Source organism: Melozone crissalis, unplaced genomic scaffold (genome assembly GCF_028551555.1).
Source record: "Melozone crissalis strain CALT ecotype California unplaced genomic scaffold, PUWL_Pcris_2 ptg000014l_1, whole genome shotgun sequence".
Taxonomy (NCBI): domain Eukaryota; kingdom Metazoa; phylum Chordata; class Aves; order Passeriformes; family Passerellidae; genus Melozone; species Melozone crissalis.
The window spans coordinates 14,210,412-14,232,580 of record NW_026535792.1 but is presented as its reverse complement, the minus strand read 5'-3'; the positions used below and the strand labels follow the sequence as shown (position 1 = coordinate 14,232,580).

General features: G+C 38.6%; 1 protein-coding gene across 1 annotated transcript in view; it reads right to left on the bottom strand.

The window, feature by feature from the left end:
- Positions 1–250: 250 nt before the first annotated feature.
- Positions 251–22,169, bottom strand: part of CHRFAM7A (CHRNA7 (exons 5-10) and FAM7A (exons A-E) fusion) — a 38,131-nt gene continuing 16,212 nt past the window's right edge. Inside the window, exons 3-10 of the mRNA XM_054272746.1 lie at positions 18,903–18,947; positions 14,959–15,068; positions 10,280–10,359; positions 8,982–9,149; positions 8,411–8,605; positions 7,089–7,175; positions 6,322–6,431; positions 251–4,297 (exon numbers count right to left, since the gene is read on the bottom strand). Coding sequence (XP_054128721.1) covers positions 3,779–4,297; positions 6,322–6,431; positions 7,089–7,175; positions 8,411–8,605; positions 8,982–9,149; positions 10,280–10,359; positions 14,959–15,068; positions 18,903–18,947 — 1,314 coding nt within the window. The 3' untranslated portion in view covers positions 251–3,778. The remainder of the gene's footprint in view (positions 4,298–6,321; positions 6,432–7,088; positions 7,176–8,410; positions 8,606–8,981; positions 9,150–10,279; positions 10,360–14,958; positions 15,069–18,902; positions 18,948–22,169) is intronic.

The window sequence follows — 22,169 nt, the reverse complement described above, 5'->3', positions numbered from 1 at the left end:
CCAGTCCAAAATTTACATGGTATATCAGTCCTTCTCAGTTAACTTTGATTGCTTACATAAGACTGAAGTAATATATGTTTGGTGTGGGACTGGTTGGCAGAAGGATATGAATTTATATTTCATTATTAAAGAACACTGTCATCCCAGATTGATATAACCACAGACATCTTTCTTCCTTTTATGGCTATTCTAGTTTTCTACCACTTGGGTTTTTTCCATGTTAGCAAAATGAAAAAGAATCAAAAGTCTCTTGATCTAAGTCTTTTATTTGTCCTGGACTGAAAAGGCATTAAGTTGCTTATATGACAATCAGTACCTGACAGATGTAACATCTTTTTCTAATGCCATTTATGCAATGTTTCTTAATGTAAAAAATAGTAAAACAAAAGAAAATCTGGGGCTTTGGTTTACCTTCTTGTCTTGTTAAAGAAGGTGAAGAATTGAATTGTCACAGGTGAACTGAGACTACATCCTGCAGCTAGAGAATGTAAAGAGAATTTAAAGAAATCTTTAAAAAAAAGTCTTACATAGTATTATCAATTCCTATATAAAATAATTTCATATTTTAAATACTTTTTACATAATTTATCTGTATTTAAAACTAAGTTTTTAAAATTTTATGTTTGGAACCTTTTTGGCATTAACACCTAAATAATTTTTTTTATATTAAAAAATCTTTTAAATATTCAATATGTTTCCATATAAAAACAGAAAAAGTAATATACATTGTTCACACATAGTATTGTACATGACATCTGAGCTCTAGAGTGAGCTTCTGAATTTGTCAGGCAAGTCATAACTTAGTGGTGAACCACTTCTTATTCTCTCTCTGGACTCTTTAAGATTATAACAGACCTTTACCATCAATATGTAGGCTTTAATATTATATACACATCCTCTATACAGTTTTTAATTTCAATCTCTATGCCCAGAATTGTAAATAAATATTTTTTTTCACAGCATTTAGATCAAAATATTGTTTAGCACATACACAAATATATTTAAGACACACACAAGTTGACAAGAACCATACCAATTTTGCTTAGCTCAGTTACAGGAAAATTTAACTTAGAGGTGCCAAGTAACATAATGGAGGAGTCACTCTTACATTTGAAATGTATCATTAACTTGTTAGCAAATGTTTACAGGTTGTGTCAACAGTAGGAAAATGAGGGTTCCCTTGTCCCCTTGGTGCATTTGCATTGACCCTGCCAGTGATAAAGGCAGTGTGGGCAGAATGCTGGTGTATCACAGCCCCTTCAGCAGCACCCCCAGCTCTCTGACAGCTTTACCAACCCACTGGGACAGACTCTGGCAGGACTTCATGTAAGGCCAAACTCTCCAGTTTTTAAGGGTAGGCATGTCTGTCACTGAAAATGAAGTTTACTGTGAAATTGTAGCTTTCTTTCTCTATCCTCCTGTATTTAGAAAGATGATTTCCACAGATACTGTAAAGGGATTTGGGTGGCAAGAGGGGGACTCTCATGCTTCCTGTACCACATGCATCAGGGACTGTGAGTGCAATAGTTGTGTTCCATTGTGCAAGGTACTCCTCAAAGGTCTTCATTTGTCTTTGAAAAGCTGTTCTCCAAGAGGACCTTAAAAATTTACAAAGACTAAATGGAACACTCTATATAGCTATTTAGGGATACTTGCAGCAGGAAAAAATACCAATGCAACTCAACATTCTCATCAGGAAGCCTAGCCTAGAAAGATTACCCAGAAGAGGAGCACATGCCACACAGTATGTGCAGTTATTCACAAATGAACAAAACTCACATTTCAGAGTTTGCACTCATAGTTTCCCATTAATATGCAATCTATAAACTAGAAACTATTTGCAGGAATTATTACATGGCTTATCCTTAATAGTTGTTCCTGAAAACCTAACTTCTTCACAAGTAATTCTGACATATGGTTTCAGGATGAACTTACAAGAAGTTTGAATGTTTTGCTTGTGTCTTTAAAGTGTGAGATTTGGAATGCACCTTCAGGAAAACAAAATTCACAAACTGAGACATATCCTGCCTGCCTTTCGCTCCTCCTGCCCTATCTCAGGCACGAAGGTGCTTGTACAAGGTGTTCAATCAGGTGAAGAGTGGTACCTGGGGTGACTTTGGGCTTGCTTTCCATGAAATTTGCTTTCAAGGGAGCAGACTCTGAGAAGGAAATTGTTACTTAGGGAGGTTAAGCATTATAGCAACTTTATTTTAATCCATCTTAAGAGATAAACTGAGGCCTTGAGTTTATTTCACAGTAAAACCATGGTACAACAACAGGCCTCTGTGTCTCTGAAGGCCTCAGCCAAAAAATTTGGATTCTGTAGAGTAGAGGGTGCAACCAATGCTAAACTTATCCTCACCCACATCTTTTATCACTTATAGCACTGGTTAGGAATACTGGTGTGCCAGTGAGAGACTGATTCTCAGCTCTTTTGTACACACAAAGTTTCAGCTCCTGGTATTCTCAGCTCAGCCCTTTCCATTAAGACATCAAAGTGACATCCAAAATAAGCATATATTGACAAGATGATTTCAAATCCAAAAATAACAAAGTGCTGAACTACTAGTTTTGCATTTGTAAAAGTCTGTCTAGACATGGGAAAAATTGTATTTAAGTTCTTACCTTTCCTTGGATGTATCTGCAGTGTGTATATATAAATATATATTTATACAGTTAATAGTTTACATCAGAAGCAAGAAGCTTTATTACTCATTAGTACTCATCTGATGTTAGAGTGAGCAGAAAAGGTGCAGTTTTCTTGTAAAGACAATGTTATCGTGACTCAACAGAAGGACTTATATAAAAGGCTAAGCATACAACATATCAAACATTTAATTTTTAAATAAAAACCTTGATCTCAGGATTTAATGGCTTTTTTTGCTTTAGATTCTTCATTTATGCTTAAGCCTGTACAAGACATTGAGTTACTTTTTCCACACTGGAATCCAGTTAACAGTAAAGAGACAAGCATTGGGGGTTGGTTTTTTTTAAACAAGTGGTGATGAAGGCATCTTAAATCAATCACTTTTCTTTTTGATAGTTAAAATGGCCATTAGTTGAAAGAATGCCTTTCTGGGGAAAAGGAAGAAGTAGTAAACTGTAACAATTACTGTGAAGCCTATTTTAGAATTCAAGTCAAATTTCTCGGTCAAATCCAGAAAGATATGAAGCACAAGTTATGTGGTGTGTCCTCTCAGCTTTCAGGTTTCTGGGTCTCAGACAAATTCAAAATCCTGAAAGTCATATATGTTGTATGCAAAGTGCATGGAGGGAGTTATGGGGTGCAAGTGAGGGGCTGAAGAGCTACATAAGACATTTCTCCCTTTTCTCTGTTTGAGCAGCCATTTGAATTTAATCTGAAACGTGTTTATGATCACTCATTCAAATAGATAAGATGGACTCTGCCATCCTTTATAACAAATCCTGGAAGAAGTGCCATTTCTGACATTGCCTACCTCTTATTTTGGAACAGCCAGTTTGAACATGTGTAAGAGGTGGTGGTTCAATATCCCATCCTTCTGAAGGGACTTGCAGCCACTTGGCATTTTCCACAAAAGAGTGCTCAGAGGAGCTACATAGACATGGCCCAGAGAGAAACTCTTGGCTCCCCTTCTGAAATGGTGCCATTCTTCTAAAAGGAACTCAGGACCAGAGGGCAGGGGGGGCAAAAGAAAGCAGACAGTGAGAAGCATTATAGTCATTAAAAACAAGCAATAAAAGACCCCACATTCTTATTTGCTACATACCAATCAGAGAAGCAGGTTTTAGTTAGGAGTTAAGCAAAATCTTTAGACACAGCCTCTACAAAGTTTGGTGCTGACATTAAAATACCAATTGTACAAATGATTGTGAATACTGAGAAGGCCATCAAACAGAGCCGATCCACTACAGAGGCTGCAAATTTCCATTCATTGCAAATGGCTTCCTCTTCATCCTGGTCTCTGAATCGGTTTGCAATGTACCTGACCTCTTCCAAAATCTTAGCCAAGTCTGGATCCCCTTCAGAGGGGTGCCCACTGTGCAGCAGGTTCTCTTCATCTGTCGGTGAGCAGGTCATCCTCCCACAGATGACACCAGAATCAGTGGTGGGTGTGCAGTGAACCCCTTCCAGCCCCCTGAAGCCAATGTAGAGCATGTTGCCATTGCTGGACTGCTGGCCGCTCACAGTGTTCATCTCCACGCTGGACAGGCTGCAGCGCCGCTGTTTGTGCTGGCAGGCAGGACGCACTTTATCTTCCCCCGGCCTTTTCATTCTCAGAAACCAAGCACACCAGTTCAGAAGGATGATTCTTGTCTGAAAGAACATTTTTGAGAATAAGCATCTCTTCACACAGCCACTGTCTCTGGTGCTGCTGGTATCCAGGCAGCTGGGGTGACTGCTCCCTGGTGTCTGATTAGCCTGCACCACGTTCTAGAAAATGCTGCTGGAGTTTTCCAGCTGGGTAATTTACCAGTCACTGGGGTTCTTTACTTATTCTAGCAGTGCTATTGATTGCCTCAGGCTGAATATCAGTACTGGGACTCCCCCCTCCTCAGTTGGGAATGTCCATAGTGTTGATTCTTCCTGACACTTGAACAGTAACATGGCAGACTTTTCCACCTTTACTAAAAGCTATGGGTTAGACAAAACCAAACCAAGCTCTTACTGAAAAAGAGTTACTTTTTAATAGTCTTAATAATACTGCTTTGGATGATAGTCAATAAAGTTACAATTCTTTTTCTCTTATTTGTGCTCTAATATTCAATTCATATCTATTACTGTTTGAGTGGGGCTGCTGAAACAGATTTTGGACTGGACTGGACCACCAAGCTTTAAAATATTATGGCTCTGTTCTCCTATTGTGTTCACAACAGTTGGTTGCAGATTTTAGAAAAGAGATCTGGATATAACATGAAGAAAATATGGAAAAATTACTTTGATTTAAAAAAAAATACTTTGCAAATTTTATCTGTGTATGTCATTTTACTGTTTTCCACATTGGCTTAATCCAGCCTTACAGAAAATGCAGCAAAGCCAGAGACTGTTCCACTCAAATGAAAGCTTCTGTAATTTATTTAAATCAGATTTTAAGAGCTCATTCCAGCATTTCTTTTTCAGAGTTCTAATGAAATATTATTGTATCATATAATATGCAAACTTTTTCCTGTAATGAATATTAGATTTGATCCATTTATTCTGACAGTGGATTCTTACTCAGAGTAGATACATGCAAATATCCCAGCCAGAGACAGATCTTGCCCTATTACTTTTTTAACACTATCAAGCTCTACCAAAAAGGGTAAAATTCTGTTAAATGAGGACCTTATCCAAAATTCACCAGTGTCCAAATAATGTTTGTTAGACTTCAGCTTCTCAATAGTACAGCTCATCCTCAACCTCAAGTACTCTGTTTTCTGAGGATGTTTGGCTCAGTACTAAACATTGTCCCCTTTAGGTCATCAAACACACGTCTAAAGAGATCTACCTTTAATTCTCTTCACTGAAATTTATTTTAAAGTCACCACCCCAGGACAAGCCAGGGAATACCTCATTATCTCTTGTCCTCAGGGTGCTGCTGTATGCACATTTTTCCAGCTAGTAAGGATAATAATATCTCATTGTTCTAGAGAGAAAAAAGAAGAAAGGTCTTTCCATCTTCAGAAAGGCCTGATGCTGCCATGAGCTGGGTGAAGTCAAAGGAGGGGACATTTAGCTGATGACAGCAGTGTGGACTAATCTAATATCAGCACAACACTCTCTGTAAAACCCACCCCCTCCACAGAAGGACATTATTTAAAGAGTCTTATGTGCTTTGAAAAAATACTTTAATTCTTTGGACTTTACAGATGTTCTTGACAAGAGATATAAATGTCACTTTAACAGCCATCTGTAACAGATGCTCTTAAGGCTATGCATGTTTCTGTTTGGGCAGCAGCTAAGGATGGAGCAGCTGCACAGCTGCACCTCAAGGGTAGTGTATTTCATGCATTTCTCATCTCCATCAACACTCTTCTTCTACCTGGCTCACTTCTAACATCTGGAGGTTATTAGAAAATCACCTTCATTTATATATTTAGGTTTTAAAAACATCCTGAGTTGCGTGTAGCTGTTTTGAAGGACGTGAGAAGTTAGTGGAGGTATATTCATTCTCTCTTGCACACAAATGTTTTCTAAGAAACCAGCCACATGGAACATATCTGGATACCTCATTTCTGGTAAAACTGCTTTTCCAAACAAACTGTCTGGGAGGAATTTATATGTTTTTAACAGTAGGAGGTAATCATGGACCACTGGCTGGACATTTATGCAATGGATAGTGAAGGAAAATCAAACCTTACCCATTTAGGCATTTTTCCTCCATCTGGATCATGATGGTGGTATTGTAGAACAATAACAGTGACAACAACAGAAAGACCAACAATAATCATAGTGCTGGCAAAATACTGAGCTGCAAAATAAAGAAATCATTACGGAACATACTTTGGCTGTATATAATATAGCTTTAATAAGGAGTGTTTATATATGCATTCATAGCATTTAGTTCTTTGTCCAGTTTTGTGCTGCTCTAGGTACTTTTGAAAGATTTTCTCAACACCAGAAATAATGGACATTATTTTGAGGGGATAGCCAGTGTTTAGCTGTTGTTTTTGTAAAACTGAGCACCTGCCTTTTTTAAGAAACCTTGACACAGGCTGCCTTCTAATTTTATTTCAGTATTATTGTATAAACTGACTGGCACTTGTTTTGAAAAGTTTCTCTTTTTGTTTCAACAATTACAGAGAGAAGATTTAATTACATTTAGCTCATGTGTTCCAGTTTCCTAATCAGAATTAGGAATACAGAACACAATTGGGCCAATTGTGTCAAAACTGCAACAAATTCTTCCATGGAAAATTGATTCTCTTATTCTTTCCCCAAATATGCATAGATTGTTTATTTCATTCAGAGCAGAGAGCACCCATCAGAGCTCTTACCAATTGGCAATATTTTTCTAATTCAGTTGCAGTCATCCATTTTACAGTTGGTGATTTGCCTTAAGGCTGGCCTTTGTGCAAAGTCACTGTACCTTGTTTGCTAAAAAAAATCCAAGTGACTAAAAGCTTACCAATTAAGGGCACAGAGTCAGAGGTTGCTGGCATAATTTCAGCCACAAGCAGCATGAAGACAGTGAGAGACAATAAAACTGTTATACCTGAAAGATAAATATGAAGCATGAAATCATATCAGTAGCTGGTAATTACAACAGTAAGAGAAACAATGAATCTGAAGGAATGTTCTCTGCAAGATGCAATCCCACTGTACCCCTGCTCCAGCACGTTAGTGGTACTCCTGTCCATCCTTGTACTGCCTCATTTTCAGGGTAGCAGTGCTGCCAAACTGTACTAATGCTTGCACACACATGGATATTTTTACATCCTTCTAATGGTTCAACTTTTATCATTATTTGCTAATTAGCTGAGGCAAATCAAAGCAATTCTTGCACTATATTAGCTTTAGAAACATGGTGTGAATCTGAGTATTTGAACATGTGACCCTTGGTTAATTGTCATGGAAGCTACAGGTGGTGTGATACATAAATTTCCTCAAAAGCAGATTTGCTGCCTTGGATGGGCTTTGGTATCCTTTGATATTAGTGTTGTAGCTGTTCTGCAGGGGATTATGCCCAAGTAGTCTGGACTGTTGATTTTTGGAGTTTGACTTCTGTTGCTCAGTGATGAGCTCCCATCTTTCTAGAAAAAGACTTAACTCTTAACTGGACTTAAACAATAATGAGTCATTGTCAGGTGGGAAAGGATTAAGGAACAAAGAATTCATCTTAAAATATGGTGAAGGACAACTTAATTAAGGAGATTATTACCCCTCAGTTAAACCATATTCTGGAGAAATGTCAATTTTTCTACATTTAAACAGCAATGTTTACTTAGCAGAAGTCAGTTAATTTGAATTTTGTATGGGACAAAAGGTTTCTTTACATAGTTAAACTCCATCTTAAAGATCAAGAACTCAAGATCAGATTTGTTTCACAAATCATTCCTTAAGTTAAAATTCACTAAAAAAAGTGAAATAAGAGCAATTAGAATCAATCTTTCTGAGAAGACACCATAGATTCTTAATGCAATTCAATATTAAAAGGAAGTATTAAGAAGAATTCAGTGTTAAAGTGTTCAAATGTGTATTTGTGAACTGAAGCTTCACCTAATGAATGTGAGATTCAACAAATAAATGTCAAAAAATGAAAGCCTACTTCTTAAGGAAGGTACTCAGGAATTGTTTATGCCTCTGCTGGTTCAGCATCAAACACTAAAAATAGCTCATGAGCCAGGACATACAAACTATTACTCCTGCCTAAGACTCTTTAAAAAGAAACCTTAAAAGGACAACTTCTTTTGTCTTAGTCATATTTACAATATCCTATTAATACTTCACCTAGTGAGATTTTTTCTCCTGAGTCTGCTGGAAGCAGGAAAACCAGCAAGGCAAGTGCAGATATCAGGACACAAGGAATGAGGAGATTGAGGCCATAATAGAGAGTCCTGCGTCTCATGGTAACTGTGAAGGTTACATCTGGGTAGGGCTCTTTACAACATTCATAAAAGCTCTCAGTCCTCTTCCCAGGAACTCCTGTGGAGGAGGAAAGAGGAAGAAAACCAGAGATTAATGTGAATAAACTGTGTATTATATAGTGTTTATTTTTGAAAAGGAAAAATTTAGTTTTCCAAGTTTTGCTACATGTAAAACTACTTAAGCTTAATCCCCGCTTTTTCTCAGCTGATAAAGGAAAATCAGATAAAAGATACTTACAGAACTCAAGCAGCAAATTTATCTCTTTTTTAATGTTGATTTGCATCTGAGATTTGTTCTCAAGAGTTTCAAATGTCACTGGCTAGGTCATTTATTAATTTAATTTCTGTCTACATTTCCCAATTGTTACTCCATCCATTTCAGCAGTGGAGACAAGGCTGCAAGTTCACATTGTAAGTGGGAATGGAGAGCTTACCTACTAAATCCCATTCTCCATTTGAGATATAGCCAGATATATCTGCTTCTTGCATTTGTAAGTCCAAGGACCAGCCTCCATAAGTCCAGGATCCAAACTTCAGGTTACATTTCTGAACATCAAAGGGAAACCAGCGTACATCTATGTAGCATGAGCTCTTAAATATGCCTAGGTGAGATTTGAAACAAGAGCACAAAATTTAAATGCTTGTTCCACAGAATTTCATGTACATTTTGTAACCAGAACTTGTTCTACATTGGCCTTCTGCTTTTAATTTATAAAGCATCTTTAATCTCAGTCCTATCTTGACATGTAAAGAGCAAAAATCAGTCATAGAGAAGGGAAAGAACTGTGCCATTAATGTATTGATATTATTCACTGTTTTTTAAGGATACTCTTCCATTTTGGCACATAGTGGAAGAATATTCAGATAAGTCAGATTTCTAGATACAGTATTTCAGGAAGAAATGAAGCAGAATATGTAATTTGTTTCTATTTCTTTACTGACTAAAGTAAGAAATCTTGAAACATAAGAAATCCTGAAATATTTATTTGCTGTTTTATTAGATTTATATGACATTGATTTACTGAGGAAAGTGAGCTTCTTCTTTTTAACTTGTTGAGTCAGACCCTATCCTTCAGCATCTTTCAGAACTGAACTGAAAAATCCCCACCAAATGGAATATCTTAAGACAGCATCTCAAATCAAGAAGCAAACCCCTGAAACCCTCTGGACATCTTAGGCAGAAAACCTAATTTGTCTGGAAAGCATTTGCTCTAGTGCTATGGTTTGCAAAATTCAGATGCTAGGAGGAGTTAATTTTAATGATTATGCTAATTGAGTTGGGGAAGAGAAACAGTGCTCCACTGCTGTACATCCAGACCAAAAATTGTTTGATGAAGCATTCATTGAATCATTTCAAATAGAAATACATCCAAGATGTTACTAAGCATCTTACTATAAAGTTAACATATTCATAAAAGAAACACTAAAATAATGTAATAAAAAATTATTGAGGCATTACCATTACTTTGATAAATATCTTTTTATAGTAAAGATTTTCAAACTTCTGAAATTGCGTATTGTGACAGAAGAATTTCCATAATTGTAATAAAACATGTATCTTGTATGAGAGTTTTCATGCAAAGGTGTTAACCATATAACCATAATGCCTGTAGGCTTACATCTATCAGATGATGCTAGCTAAACAAATAAAATGTAAGAGAATTTATGGCAAATTTGAAACCACACCATGCACAAGTAATCTACCAAAATTTATGATATGCAAAGAGCCTACCTGGTGGCAGGTATTGGCAATGTCCTGAAGAATTGACTAAAACATTAGTGTGAAAAGTAGCATCAAATCTTTCATCAGCACTAGAACAGGGGAAAAACAAAACGGGTTATTTGCTCTTTGACTGGCTGAAGAATGTCTGAAACAAATCTCTTCTCATAAAAGGACTATGTCACCCCTAAAACTTGACAGCTTTTTTCCTGCCATCAGTTTTCTGTGGCCTCAGAGTAACTGGCCTGATCCTTCTGAGTTTGCTTCTGATTAAGAGCTGTAAGGCAAGGTCAGCCACCTCATTCTTGCCACTCACCTGCCCATTAGATTCATTATAGTGCCTTGGCTCTATTGATTTCCTTTTGGAAAGTAAGCACTTTTTAAAAACTTCTCAAGCAACTGTACAGGGAAATCTGTTCTCTTGGTGTCTATGTTAACAGCATCTAATGACTACTGAGGAGATGGATACTCCAGTGTCTGTGTGTTCCTACTTCTTTGTATGGGTGACCATTATTACAACATTTCATACATGAGATCCTTTAGTGCAGCTCCAGCCTTCATTATTTACCTCAGACCCCACAAATTGCATTCAGACAAGAAGAAAAAGCAGCCCTATTTGATGTGTCAGTGTAGTGGTGTAGCCAGCACTGCCCTCTGTGGTGTCTCTAGACAGCAAGTCTCTAGAAAAATAATCATAATGTCATTTGGAGAGTGCTCCAAATGATGAATTTGCATCTACTGCCAAGGAATATCTCAGTTCTGTCTGGCAGGAATTTACCAGGTGTTAATATTTTAAGGGCTTCTAGATGGGAAACGCAATGAGGCACAGGCTACAATTGTTGTACTGCTGTAGTCTCCAAGCTGTGGTGGGGTGGGGTGGCACCTGGGGCAAGAGCAGAGCCAGCTGGGCAGGGCAGGGGAGCCACACAAGCCTCAGGCTCTGGAAGCTTGCAGCAATCTGGACTTCAAAACCTGTGTATCTCCTGATTGACTGGAACACTACAAGTCTCTAATGTCTCTTTACCTATTAGTAGTATCTCATAATTTTCTAATCACCTTTAAGATATCATCAGAAAAACAGTAAAAATCTGAGATGGTCATAAAGTGAAATATTCATAACTCTAGGAGAAAATCAAGTATATTAAAAGGTGTTTTTTAGCAGGAAAACTCTTATTGAAATATTATTTTCTTTGAAAAGAGGAATTTAATATTTGGTATATTCTGATTCAAATTTTGTGTCTCAGAAGCTAAAATAAAGCAACTGTTATTTTAAATGTTTTTAATATGCATTTTATTTCCTCCTTCTGTACTTGAATAACTTAGATTTTAAAAAATATCTGGGCAGGTTGGTGAAATTTGCAGACAAGAAAAAGCTAAATCCAAATAATTACTTGCCCATCTGAAGTTGCACTTTTTCCTGTGGTGAGCAGAAGGCTCAGAAGTATTGAAAATGCTTGCAAGTATTTAATGTGAACTTAGAAGAGAAGCAGAAAGTCTCAGCATTGAGTATGTTTGATGCCTGATTTTAGCACACTGAGGGGCAGAGGCAGCTCAGGTCTGAGGCCACTGAGCAGGGTAAGCCACTCCTTCAGCTTCACAGCTCATGGCTGCATTCTCTCCGTTTGTGTTGCAGCTCCTCTTCCAGCTGGAGCTCTAATTCTTCTCCTTCCACATCTTGGCTGCCTGTTTTTGTGATATTTGTAAGGAACTGATGCTGCAAAAATCTCTACTGATTGCATTGCCAGATTTGGTAGAGGATACTGGGGAGAGGGGCAGCAAGATCTCACACACACATTCACCCAGGTGTGCAGGCACACCTGTGCATGGGTCTCATTTCCTTAAAAACCAGACCTAAAGTCCTCCAACAAGGTTCTGTATTAGACAAATAATTGCTTTGACTTGAAATTAATAAGGGTTAGATGATGGCATTCAAATAAGTAGTCAAATTTAGGATGTAAAATTATCCCTGCCACACAAATCACTTGTTAAGTGGGAATTAATGACTCCTGGGCTGGGTTCTGTTCTCTTCCTCTGGAGTGGAGAGTAGTTAAACACCAGGGAGCTGATTCTAAGACCTTGCTGCTGTTTCTGGTAATTGGCAAAAATAGAATTTTCACAAGAACACAAATGATCAAGGAACCTTGATTTCATTTCCACATGACTTTGCCTTTCATAGGCACATTCTTAAAAGAATATCCAGTGGTAGTCAGATTCAAACATGAAATTCTTTTTTTCTGAGAAAGGAGCATCTGTTTTTCCATGCTGTGCTTCTAATCATTTCTGAAATGCACTAAGTAGCTTGAAGAGACTGGACTGAAATGGAATGTAATGATAGCAAATAATTTCTGTTACATTTCGTCTTCAGGGTATAACCACTTGTAAGCAGATATTGATTACAGGACATTGAGATTACAAAGCTGGACCTAGCAGATAGAATCTCACTGGGACCTAACCTCATGTTTATTAAACTGGAAAAATAAAACTCTTAAAATGAGACATACTTCTAGAATTTTTGTAATTCCATGAAATACTGAACAATATGTGGCCATTTGGAAAATAATCCCACCAGAAATGAACACTTTTAATAAGTGCAGTTAAAAGTGGAATATAGTCCACATGATACTAACACAGTCGATCCTGGAATTTGTACAAAGGCCTAGACTTTCTTTTCTCACATAAACTGGCCCTGCTCTACCCACAATAGACTGGATGTAAAATTTAATACAGCTGCCACAGTTTCTCTGTACTAGGCTGTAGCAAGATATGTAAGAACTCAAGGCATAGTGAAACATGCATTCATTAAAGTGGAAAGTGAATTTATAGTTCATTAATTTCTCTGTAACTGCAGATGCATGTCCCTAGTGAAGCATAGAAATTGAAAGCATCTATCTCAAAATGGCATGTCACTAGAAGGGAACATCATAATATTCCCAATGTAATTTCAAACAGGCATAAGAATTTATTTTAAATAGCTTTGCTCTCTGACTAAACTCTGCATAAGATTTTTGGATTAAATATGTGTTTGTAACAGAGAAACTGCAGAATAATTATTTCATGACTGAGTCATAGTTAACAATCTGAAGAGTTGAAAATCTGTATTAACAGAAAAATTGTGGTTTCAGTTTTCCAGGTTACTGTGACCCTTCTCATTTTATAACCCACCCCAGCTACAGTTAGCATGCATATATTAATATGACTAATTCCTAAACATTTACCCTTTCAGTTTGGATATACTTAAATACTGAAGCCTAAATCATCAGGCACATTGCAGGTCTCTCCCAGGTATGTGATATAAATCAGGAAGAATATTGTCATAACACATTTTTTTGGAAATCACTAAATTGCTGTTGTAGAGTACCAATTTCATCGTATACATAGCATGTTGTTCATCAGGACAATGGAAATGAAGGTGTCATTTGTCAGATTCTCCCAAGAACACTATCAGTTATGGAATCAGGGTAGCTAGAGATCCCTCAGTGTTAGCTGTACCTCTGGGAGAGCAGTGCCACAATGCAGGCCCTAGAGAAGTACCCAGGGCCTGGCAAAGGCTGCCCCTGGTGCTGTTATTCCATTATTGCACTGCAACAGCCCCTGGGACTGCAGCTCTGAACATAAAGGTGCTCCCCGAAAGGCGAATGGGGGAAAAATGCAGCTGCCATTGGAGCAGCCATTCTCTAGGACTTGTTACAACAAAGAGCACTCCTGAAGTGGGAAGGGGGTCGATAAGCACAGCAGAGTGTGTTCTTAAGAGACACAGGGCAGAGAAACAAAGGAAGGAATGCCATCAGGGAGACAAAGGGTTCATCTCATCTGCACAGGCAGTTAAACAATGTACCCTGACTACCACAGCAGAGCCAGTGCTCCATGTGCAGAGCAGATTAAGTTCTTTCCAGCACCTGGGCAACAGCACACAAGCCCACAACAACAGCAGCAAAAGGCAACTTGTTATAGAACAGGCAGCTCTCAGTGTTTTATTTTTTGAACTAAATAAATTCCACAATGGGAACTACCATGGAACAGTACAGCCAAAGAATCTCTCAATGTCAGCCAAAGGTTCTGCAGTGGATTGATGGCAATCTGTCTGTCCCTAAAATAGGCCCAACTCTGAACAGTTTGACAAGGAGAGCAGCAAATATCTCAGCTATTTTTGTAGCAGGAGGAAAGAATAACACCAAAACTGGACATGGAAAAATGTAAAGATCCTTCCTGGCAATTACCTCTCCTGTCTATAGTGAAACCCAAACTAAACCCTGACAAGCAAACATCAAATTTGAATTCCCCTGTAACTATTTAGACCAAAAAATTTCAGAGAAAATTATCATTATCCATACTATTAAACACCATCTCATAAAAGCTACTCAATTAGAATGGTGGTAGGGATAATATTGTTATTCACAAAGTGTTTGCAAATATGTCCTTCTCTTCTGTGAACAGGAGACTGGTAATTTTCCAGTATTCCAAACAGCTAGCAAGTTTTGGAGAATTATTTTAAAATGTAGGCATTTTGATGAGATGATTGTCATTTACCTTGCCCTTATCATTGTGTTTGGCCAGGGTGCTAGAAAACTTCATGTAGACTCCCTTTCCCAGGAAAGGCTGGAGCAGTTGAGCTTTCAAGGGAAATTTTGCAAGTCTATAATTCTATGATCTTCCCTCCATCCCAACACACACACAAAGAAAATTGTATCTACCTGTTATAGAGGAGAATATCAGGCTTCCAAATCAGTCCATCAGGAAAACGAACATTCTTCACTCCTGGGTATTCAGACACGTTCCACTGCAGATAATGATCTGTCCAGTACTAAGCCATACACACAAAAAGTAAGTTAGGTCATCTCATCCACTACTTTACTCTAGTTCTTTAGGGACTGGGTGGGCTGAAACAATAGGTGTTCTCTTGTTTAGGTTCAGGGACTGAAATGTTTGGAAAGAGTGAATTAAGCCACCTAGAGCACAATGGAACTCATAAACCCCTCATTTTCAATTCACACTGCAGTGCACATTGCAGCCTAGAAGACATTTGGAGTGCTTGAGTTTTGTTGTTCACACTGTCTCAGGTGCCAGTTTGGGGTAGAACTGCTTTTATAATTCATACAGTACCTTCCATTATCTTTATCTTCATAGAGACCTTTGTTTACTGTGGCTGGAAATTCTCAGGTTGTAGTACCTTGCTCATAGGCATGGGGCAGAGCAGCCAGCATTCACTGCTGACAGAAGATGACTGTGATGGCACAAGGGTAATGCCAGCAGGAGGTCTTGGCAGCTCCTGGGCCTGGCTTTGCCCAAACTCTGAGGCAGATGCTCCATAGCACAGGTTTCCTCCCTGGCTGGCACTTCCTGCACTGGAGGCAGCTGCCCTGGGGCTGCCTGTGCTCCTTCCAGCCCAGGCCTGGCTGCTGGCACAGGCAGGCTGGCACAGGCAGGCTGGCACAGTTGCACCAGCAGGGCTTTGATCTGAGCTCAGCACTGCTAAATCCCACACTCTGACATTGAAACATATGGTGGAGCACAGCCATAAACAGGAGCAGAGCCCCAGCCTGCAGCCAGCTGAGCACTGTGGCAGCCCCAGCAAGCCTCCTGCACTCCAGGAGTATTTTCCTGCTGTATTTTCCTGAAATTGAGGTTGTGCATCACCCCTTGCTGCGCAAATGGCTTGTTATGATACTAGGGTGGTTTCTCTTGAGCATCAAGGGTATAAGGAATAGTGTTCAATTCATTTTACAAAATTTACCAAATTTTCTCTGTCTATGCTTCATGTGCTTCTCTGTATCTCCATTATTATGTTTATATTAACTTCACTTGGCTGTAGGTGTCATGTAACTTACAGTGAGGGCTTGTCCAGATTTACCAAGCTGTTGCAATGCTAAATGTTAATTTCTTAAATGTAAACTTTTAAATGGGTGAGTAAATGTACAACACCCCTTGTGTCTAGTGATCCTTGTCAAAATGTTTGATAGACATTAAGTCAGGAAAAATTGCCAGTGGGTATTGTGGAGGTAAATGTTATTGGTCATTCTCATGGGGTATTCACATCAAACTGGTCTATGGAATTCCTTGCATTACTGTCACAGGCAAGTTTTGATTTGATACTCCAAGTTACCAGTCAGCCTCATGCTGCAGGTATTCAAATGCATTCTTGTACATTTACAACAGCATAAATGACCATTTTGATGCATTCAGCACAACTAATAGCATTCATCATGCAGCTTTTGTGAGGTGTTTACTATATTTATTCTTGGCCTGTGCTTCTATATTTATCTCATTCATTTTTTTACAATGAATTTGTAGCAAAATCAGACAAAAGATCTGAGTCATGCACTGTTTTTTCCTTTAGCTTTACAGATAATAGTTTTTAATGGAAATCTTCAATTACTTGGCTCTGTTCATAGTTCTTGGTTTCACAGTTCCCTAGTTAAGATACCTGTGCTGCTCGCAGCCATCTATGCACAGCTTCTGTGAGCTGACCAACTGCTTCTCATATTTTTTCAGAAGTTTTACATGCATTTTCCCAGTAAACAGTTTTACATGAACTTCATGGTTGATGAACGTCACTGTAATTTTTTTACCACTTCATCTTTGTGTAACGTAGAAGTCCTGAGATGCCAGGATAATCTGTTTTTTCCAAAGACCGGCAATGTAAGCAAATCAGCTGTGTGGGTTTAAGGCACTGAAAGCCGTGGCTCAGTGGCTTTGGGTGACTCATCCTCAGGAGCTGCCAGAGCAGGTCACACTTGTGGTGGCAGGGCCAGGTCTGGCAGGCTGCATTCACTGCCAGCTGAAGTGGATATCAACATATCCAATCATTTCCTAGCCCAGCTTACATTAGGAGTTCCCATGGCCACGGCTCTGTAGCACAGGGTGATGCTGAGTGACGTAAATCCAAGGGCAGCAGAAAACTTAATAGCCAAGGCTGCATTAGAGATCATGTTAAACAGATTTATGGTTGCTCTGTCAGCCCTGTGTACAAAGTGCTCACCCGTCCAGCAGGGCATGATCTGCTTCATTTTGCTTTAACTTTAGAGCTCCTGTTAAAGGAGCTGAAGCACCTTTAATTTGGATTAAAATGGCAAAGAGCTCAGGGTGCTTTGGTTAGAACCAATCTGTGTGATTAAGCAAGGCTCCTGCTATAACTTAGATCAAGTTTTAGATTTTTGATGCTGAACAGTATTGCCATGGAGATAATGGTCAGATGAAATAGTCTGCCTGTATAAATACTAGATTTATATTCCCCTTTCTCTCAAGTTATTTTTTGCATTTAAGTATTTTGGGGATAATTACACAAAATATGTTTAAGGTACATTATATCATAAAATTCATTTAAGATACCTTGCTGATTATATACACATATATACCAAGGAATGCAATGGAGAGGGATTCAGGGAAAAACTTATTTCAGATGATTCTAAGAGAATGACACGTGTTTGTCTTAAGCTTTGCTTTGACTCTGTCTAGAACACCATTAATAGACAGTTAATATGCAAACACTTATATTTTTATGTCTACTCAAGCCATGAGGAGTGGCTACATTTTTTGTAGTAACCAAGTGATCTGTTCATTGCAGTCTTAAGGTGCTTCATATCCAGTATGTGTGAAGGTGAATAAATCAAAAGAAATACAGAATGTATAATATAATAAAAAATTTCCTAAGGGGAAAAAAAAACAAACTCAAAAAGGATAAGGATGCTGTGAGATCAAAGAGAAGGAAAATAAATTACAGCCTCTTGAGTACGAAGTGTTGTATCATTTACTGGTAAGAAATCATAGGAACTATGGTCTTTGTAGCTAAAAGCCAAAAACATATTATACTGACAGTTTTAATCTTGCTGTACAACAGGCCTCTATAAAAGCATGAGCTGAGTGCTTCTTCCATGGAGATTTTCTTTGTAAATATGTGGAATAGCCATGCTATTCTTACAGATCATCAGAATAGTCTTTCCTTTGTTTCCCAAGGCCTACCCCAGGGCAAGTGAGGTGCTCAATTTAAAATGTTACAATAAAATTAAAAATAATGCCTTTAAACAGAATGAGCTGGTAAAAGAAACTGAAAGGTATAAAGTTTCTGCAAATCTATGTGATTGTTTGTAATAATAAAAATCTTCTGTAACCTCTGTGACTTCCTTTACCTAACGCAGTGCTCAGCTGGTTTCTGTAGTACTGATGGGAATTCAACTAATGGCAAGTTCTCATCCATGCTGCTGTAGGTGGAGAAAAATCCACATCACCATCTTTGCAGAGCTTAAGACAAACTTATGGTAGAAATGTTTGTGGATGCATTAGGACTCCACAGGAGTCAGCATGCTAAGAAGCACCTTGTTAATTCTGAGTCATAATGTAACCTTTCAGAGAAAACAATTTCAAAATACTCTCAAAAACGTTCTTGAATTATCTATTATCTCTTCCATTCATTAAAAAGTGAGTAAAGATTGACTTCTGCCCAACAATACTGGCCATGAGTTAATAAGGACAAAGTTCTCTGCTGTGGTATCTAGTAGTAGCAAAGAAAATCTGACATGGAATTAGGAGTCAACTCATATTTTCTCTACAGACCTGAAAATTTTCTAAAATTCAAACCCCTCACCAGATTAAACTCTAAAACTGAAGGGGAAAAACAAACATACTTTGTTTCAAAACTTACCATTTGTAGCCAAATATTTGTTGTTAATACTTGATTCTTTTCATCCTGGAGGGAAGGAGGAGAGGAAGAAGAAAAAAACAAACCCCAGTTTAGTATTATTTAGATAAAATAGTATCATTAAATACGTTTGATGATTTTAAAATAACCAGTTGTGCCAAACTACCTTTCAAAGCAATGGGAATCATTGCCACTCACTCATTGGAATGGAAGTTTTCACAGCAACTTTTAAATTTCAATTTAATATTACCACAATCAGTCAAAGCATCTCCTAGGGGTCTCCTTCTGCCAGACTCTTCCCTGGGGCTCCTTCTTTAATAAAGAGTCTCCAAAGGCAAGGCAGATTACAGCAGGGGCTACCTGTGCCACCTTTCTTAGCAGCAGCCCTGACACTAATTAACCTTACCCAGCAGACAGAGGCAGGCAGTAGGAAAACAAGGAGCAAAGTGTGGCTAAGCTCAGCTGAGGGGTGCTGGGGCCACTCTCAGGAGCTTCTTAACAGGCAAGGGGCACCACTGTCAGTGGAACTGTACAAAAAGGGCTGCATCAGCTTTACCAGAAAACTTGTCAAGGCAGGATATTATTATTCTTTGAAGGCCTTTCCCTTGCACTCCTGTGACTGATGTAAGTTCAGGTGACACAGCAGGCATCTGAATGTTAATGCTGAAGTTGTAGACTTTAATTCTTCACTGCTCAGACACAGGAAATTATCAGTGACCTTTTTCTGTGGAGGTACCATATCAGCATCCACCTGGGTTATGTGAAGCTAATGGAATACAATATATATGCAGTCAGTATTCCACATTTTCCACTCTGAGCACACAATCCCTGTCCTAACACCAAAGTTCCATTTACAGTCTGAGAAGATGTCACAGGAAATTCAGTCACCTGTACAGCCTCAACTGCCAGAATTGTTCATAAGTCTAGACCTCTGCACTTAAATCTGTCACTCTTGAACTTAAATGTCATTCCTAAATAACAAAAAAATGGCCAAAAATGTTTAATCACATACAATTAAAAAACCCTTTTTAATAACACACTTTACTAAAGGTAAATTTTCCCCTTCTGTTCTTGTTTTGTGAACTACTAACCAAAAAGAACTCCTGAGAAACCTTTCATTGCAACCATTTTAGATCAGCACATTAGTAGGAAGTTACACAGCATGTAAAATCAAATACCCTGCAAGGGACAATGGCATTTTTAAAGCAAAAGAAACCTTTTGAGGAGCAGCATCAGTAAATGTATGAAAGTGTTACTAGGCTGTGTGTAATCACAACTAAATGTACAACATACAAATAGAAAGATTTTAAATAAAGATGCCAATGTGCATGAATAAAGTCTACGATCATGCCTACTCCTACCTTGCTTTAAAAAAAAGTAGCATAAAAATATAAATAATCACAGACCACAGCTAGTCATTCAGCACTTTTCCTCTCTATTTTCTGCTTCATCACCTCCATGAACCTTTTTCAAAACTATCTCAAGTGGGCAACTCATTTCAATGGCATCCTGGGGAAACAGGTCTCCAACCATTTGATTTCAGAAATCCATTATTAAGCTCCACTGAATCTGCATGGTGAAGGCATTGCTGAAGATGTCAGCCAAGCAAAGCAGTAATTAACTTGCACTAGTAGCTGTTATTCTCTAGCCCCACAAACATTAATTTGGAGCCTCTCTCAGCCTCCTTATAGTGTTAGAGCACTACAAAACTAGTTTGTATGGGATCTTTAATTCATGAATGAAGAAACAATCTTTAAGAGATCATTCATCTCACCAGAACTAAAGTCTATTGAGAAGGGTTGCCAGCTCAGGGCATGTAAAATCTCCATGTTTCCATTCATCATAGGCAATTTTATGTGAGATAGAAATATTGCCAATAATAACTTGTCCTCCAAAGTTCAGTAACATTTTCTGAAAGCTCTGTGTGCTGTCCCAGGTGAACATGAGAAGTTCCTATAATGCCATGCCCCGGCTCAGCACCGGAGCAAAGCTGAGAGCACCACTGCTGGGTGGTTTCTCTGTACACCTATAACTGCCTACTCAGAGGTGCAGAGCAATTCAGAATCCATTATGTTGCAGGAAGCCTGTTTCAGGACTATTAGCAGAATGGCATGGTTAAATCCTGAGTTAAATTCCCAGTGTGATCTCTTTCTACACATGAATGGGCCCAGCTTTAAATTAGTGATGTTTCAAAAAGTCCTTTTCAGCAGCCAGAAAGGGATTGTACTGAAGCTGGGGTGTTGCTGGTGCTGTGAGGATCTGCTGGGAGGCCCTGAGCCCACAGCACAGACATGGGAACTATTTTAGGAGTGAGGAAGGAGCTCTACCATCAGTGCACATCACAGAGCCAGGCCAGAGAGCTGCCACTGAGCACTCACATAGCAGAGCTGAGGGGCACAGCAGAGTGTCAAAGCAGCTGTGCTGCTGGCAGCATGATTCAGCTGCCTGCCACTGCCAGGCACAGGGCAGAGCCATCACAGGTTGGCATGCAGGACCCTCTGCAAGCTTATTCTGGAAGCCAGGAGTTATTCTGAAGTGTGAACTTTCACTCAAACCTAGCTCAAAGAGCCTATTCTGAGAGCACTGACTCAAATGTGACTTGTACTGTAGAGACAAGCCCCGAGTGAAGATGGCCCTTGCTGTTTTCATGGTATTTCTTTCTGTTATTTGAAGCATTTAGAGTCTGAAAGAGGGTTACATATGAGCTAAGTAATTTCCACTTGGATCACTATATTTAAGGTTCCATCAGTGTTTGAATCATAAATTATTGCTCCTCAGATATAAAAACTTTACTGCCTGCTGAGGCTTGGTTTATAGCAGTGTTTTGAGTTTTTAATACTGTTTGTTGGAGCAAACAATTTCCAATCTTTTAGTCATTGTTGGATTGACTCATCCATCACTAGAGGAAAGGTTCTGATTTTGGAGGGTTTGTCATTCACTGTGGCCCCAAGTGAAGCTGGTAAAAGATGAGGCAGGAGACATCCTGCAGGGTTTCTCCCTGCTTAGGAGAGTTTTTTGGACATTGTTTTAAATGCTTCACAGCAAACTACATTAGCACTCTTTTCAACAGAGCTGTGCAGTACCTCCCTGTAAAATGATGGGTGGGCTTGAAAGGCTTCAAAGAACTTCACCAGTTTTTGTCACCTCATTTTGTAAACACTTACAGAACACTTCATGTGTTTTGACACAAAAACAAGGAAGCTCCTGTTACAAACCCCTTCTGCTATAAAGGAGGAAAGAAAAATGGCTTCACATGTTGGAGAATCATCC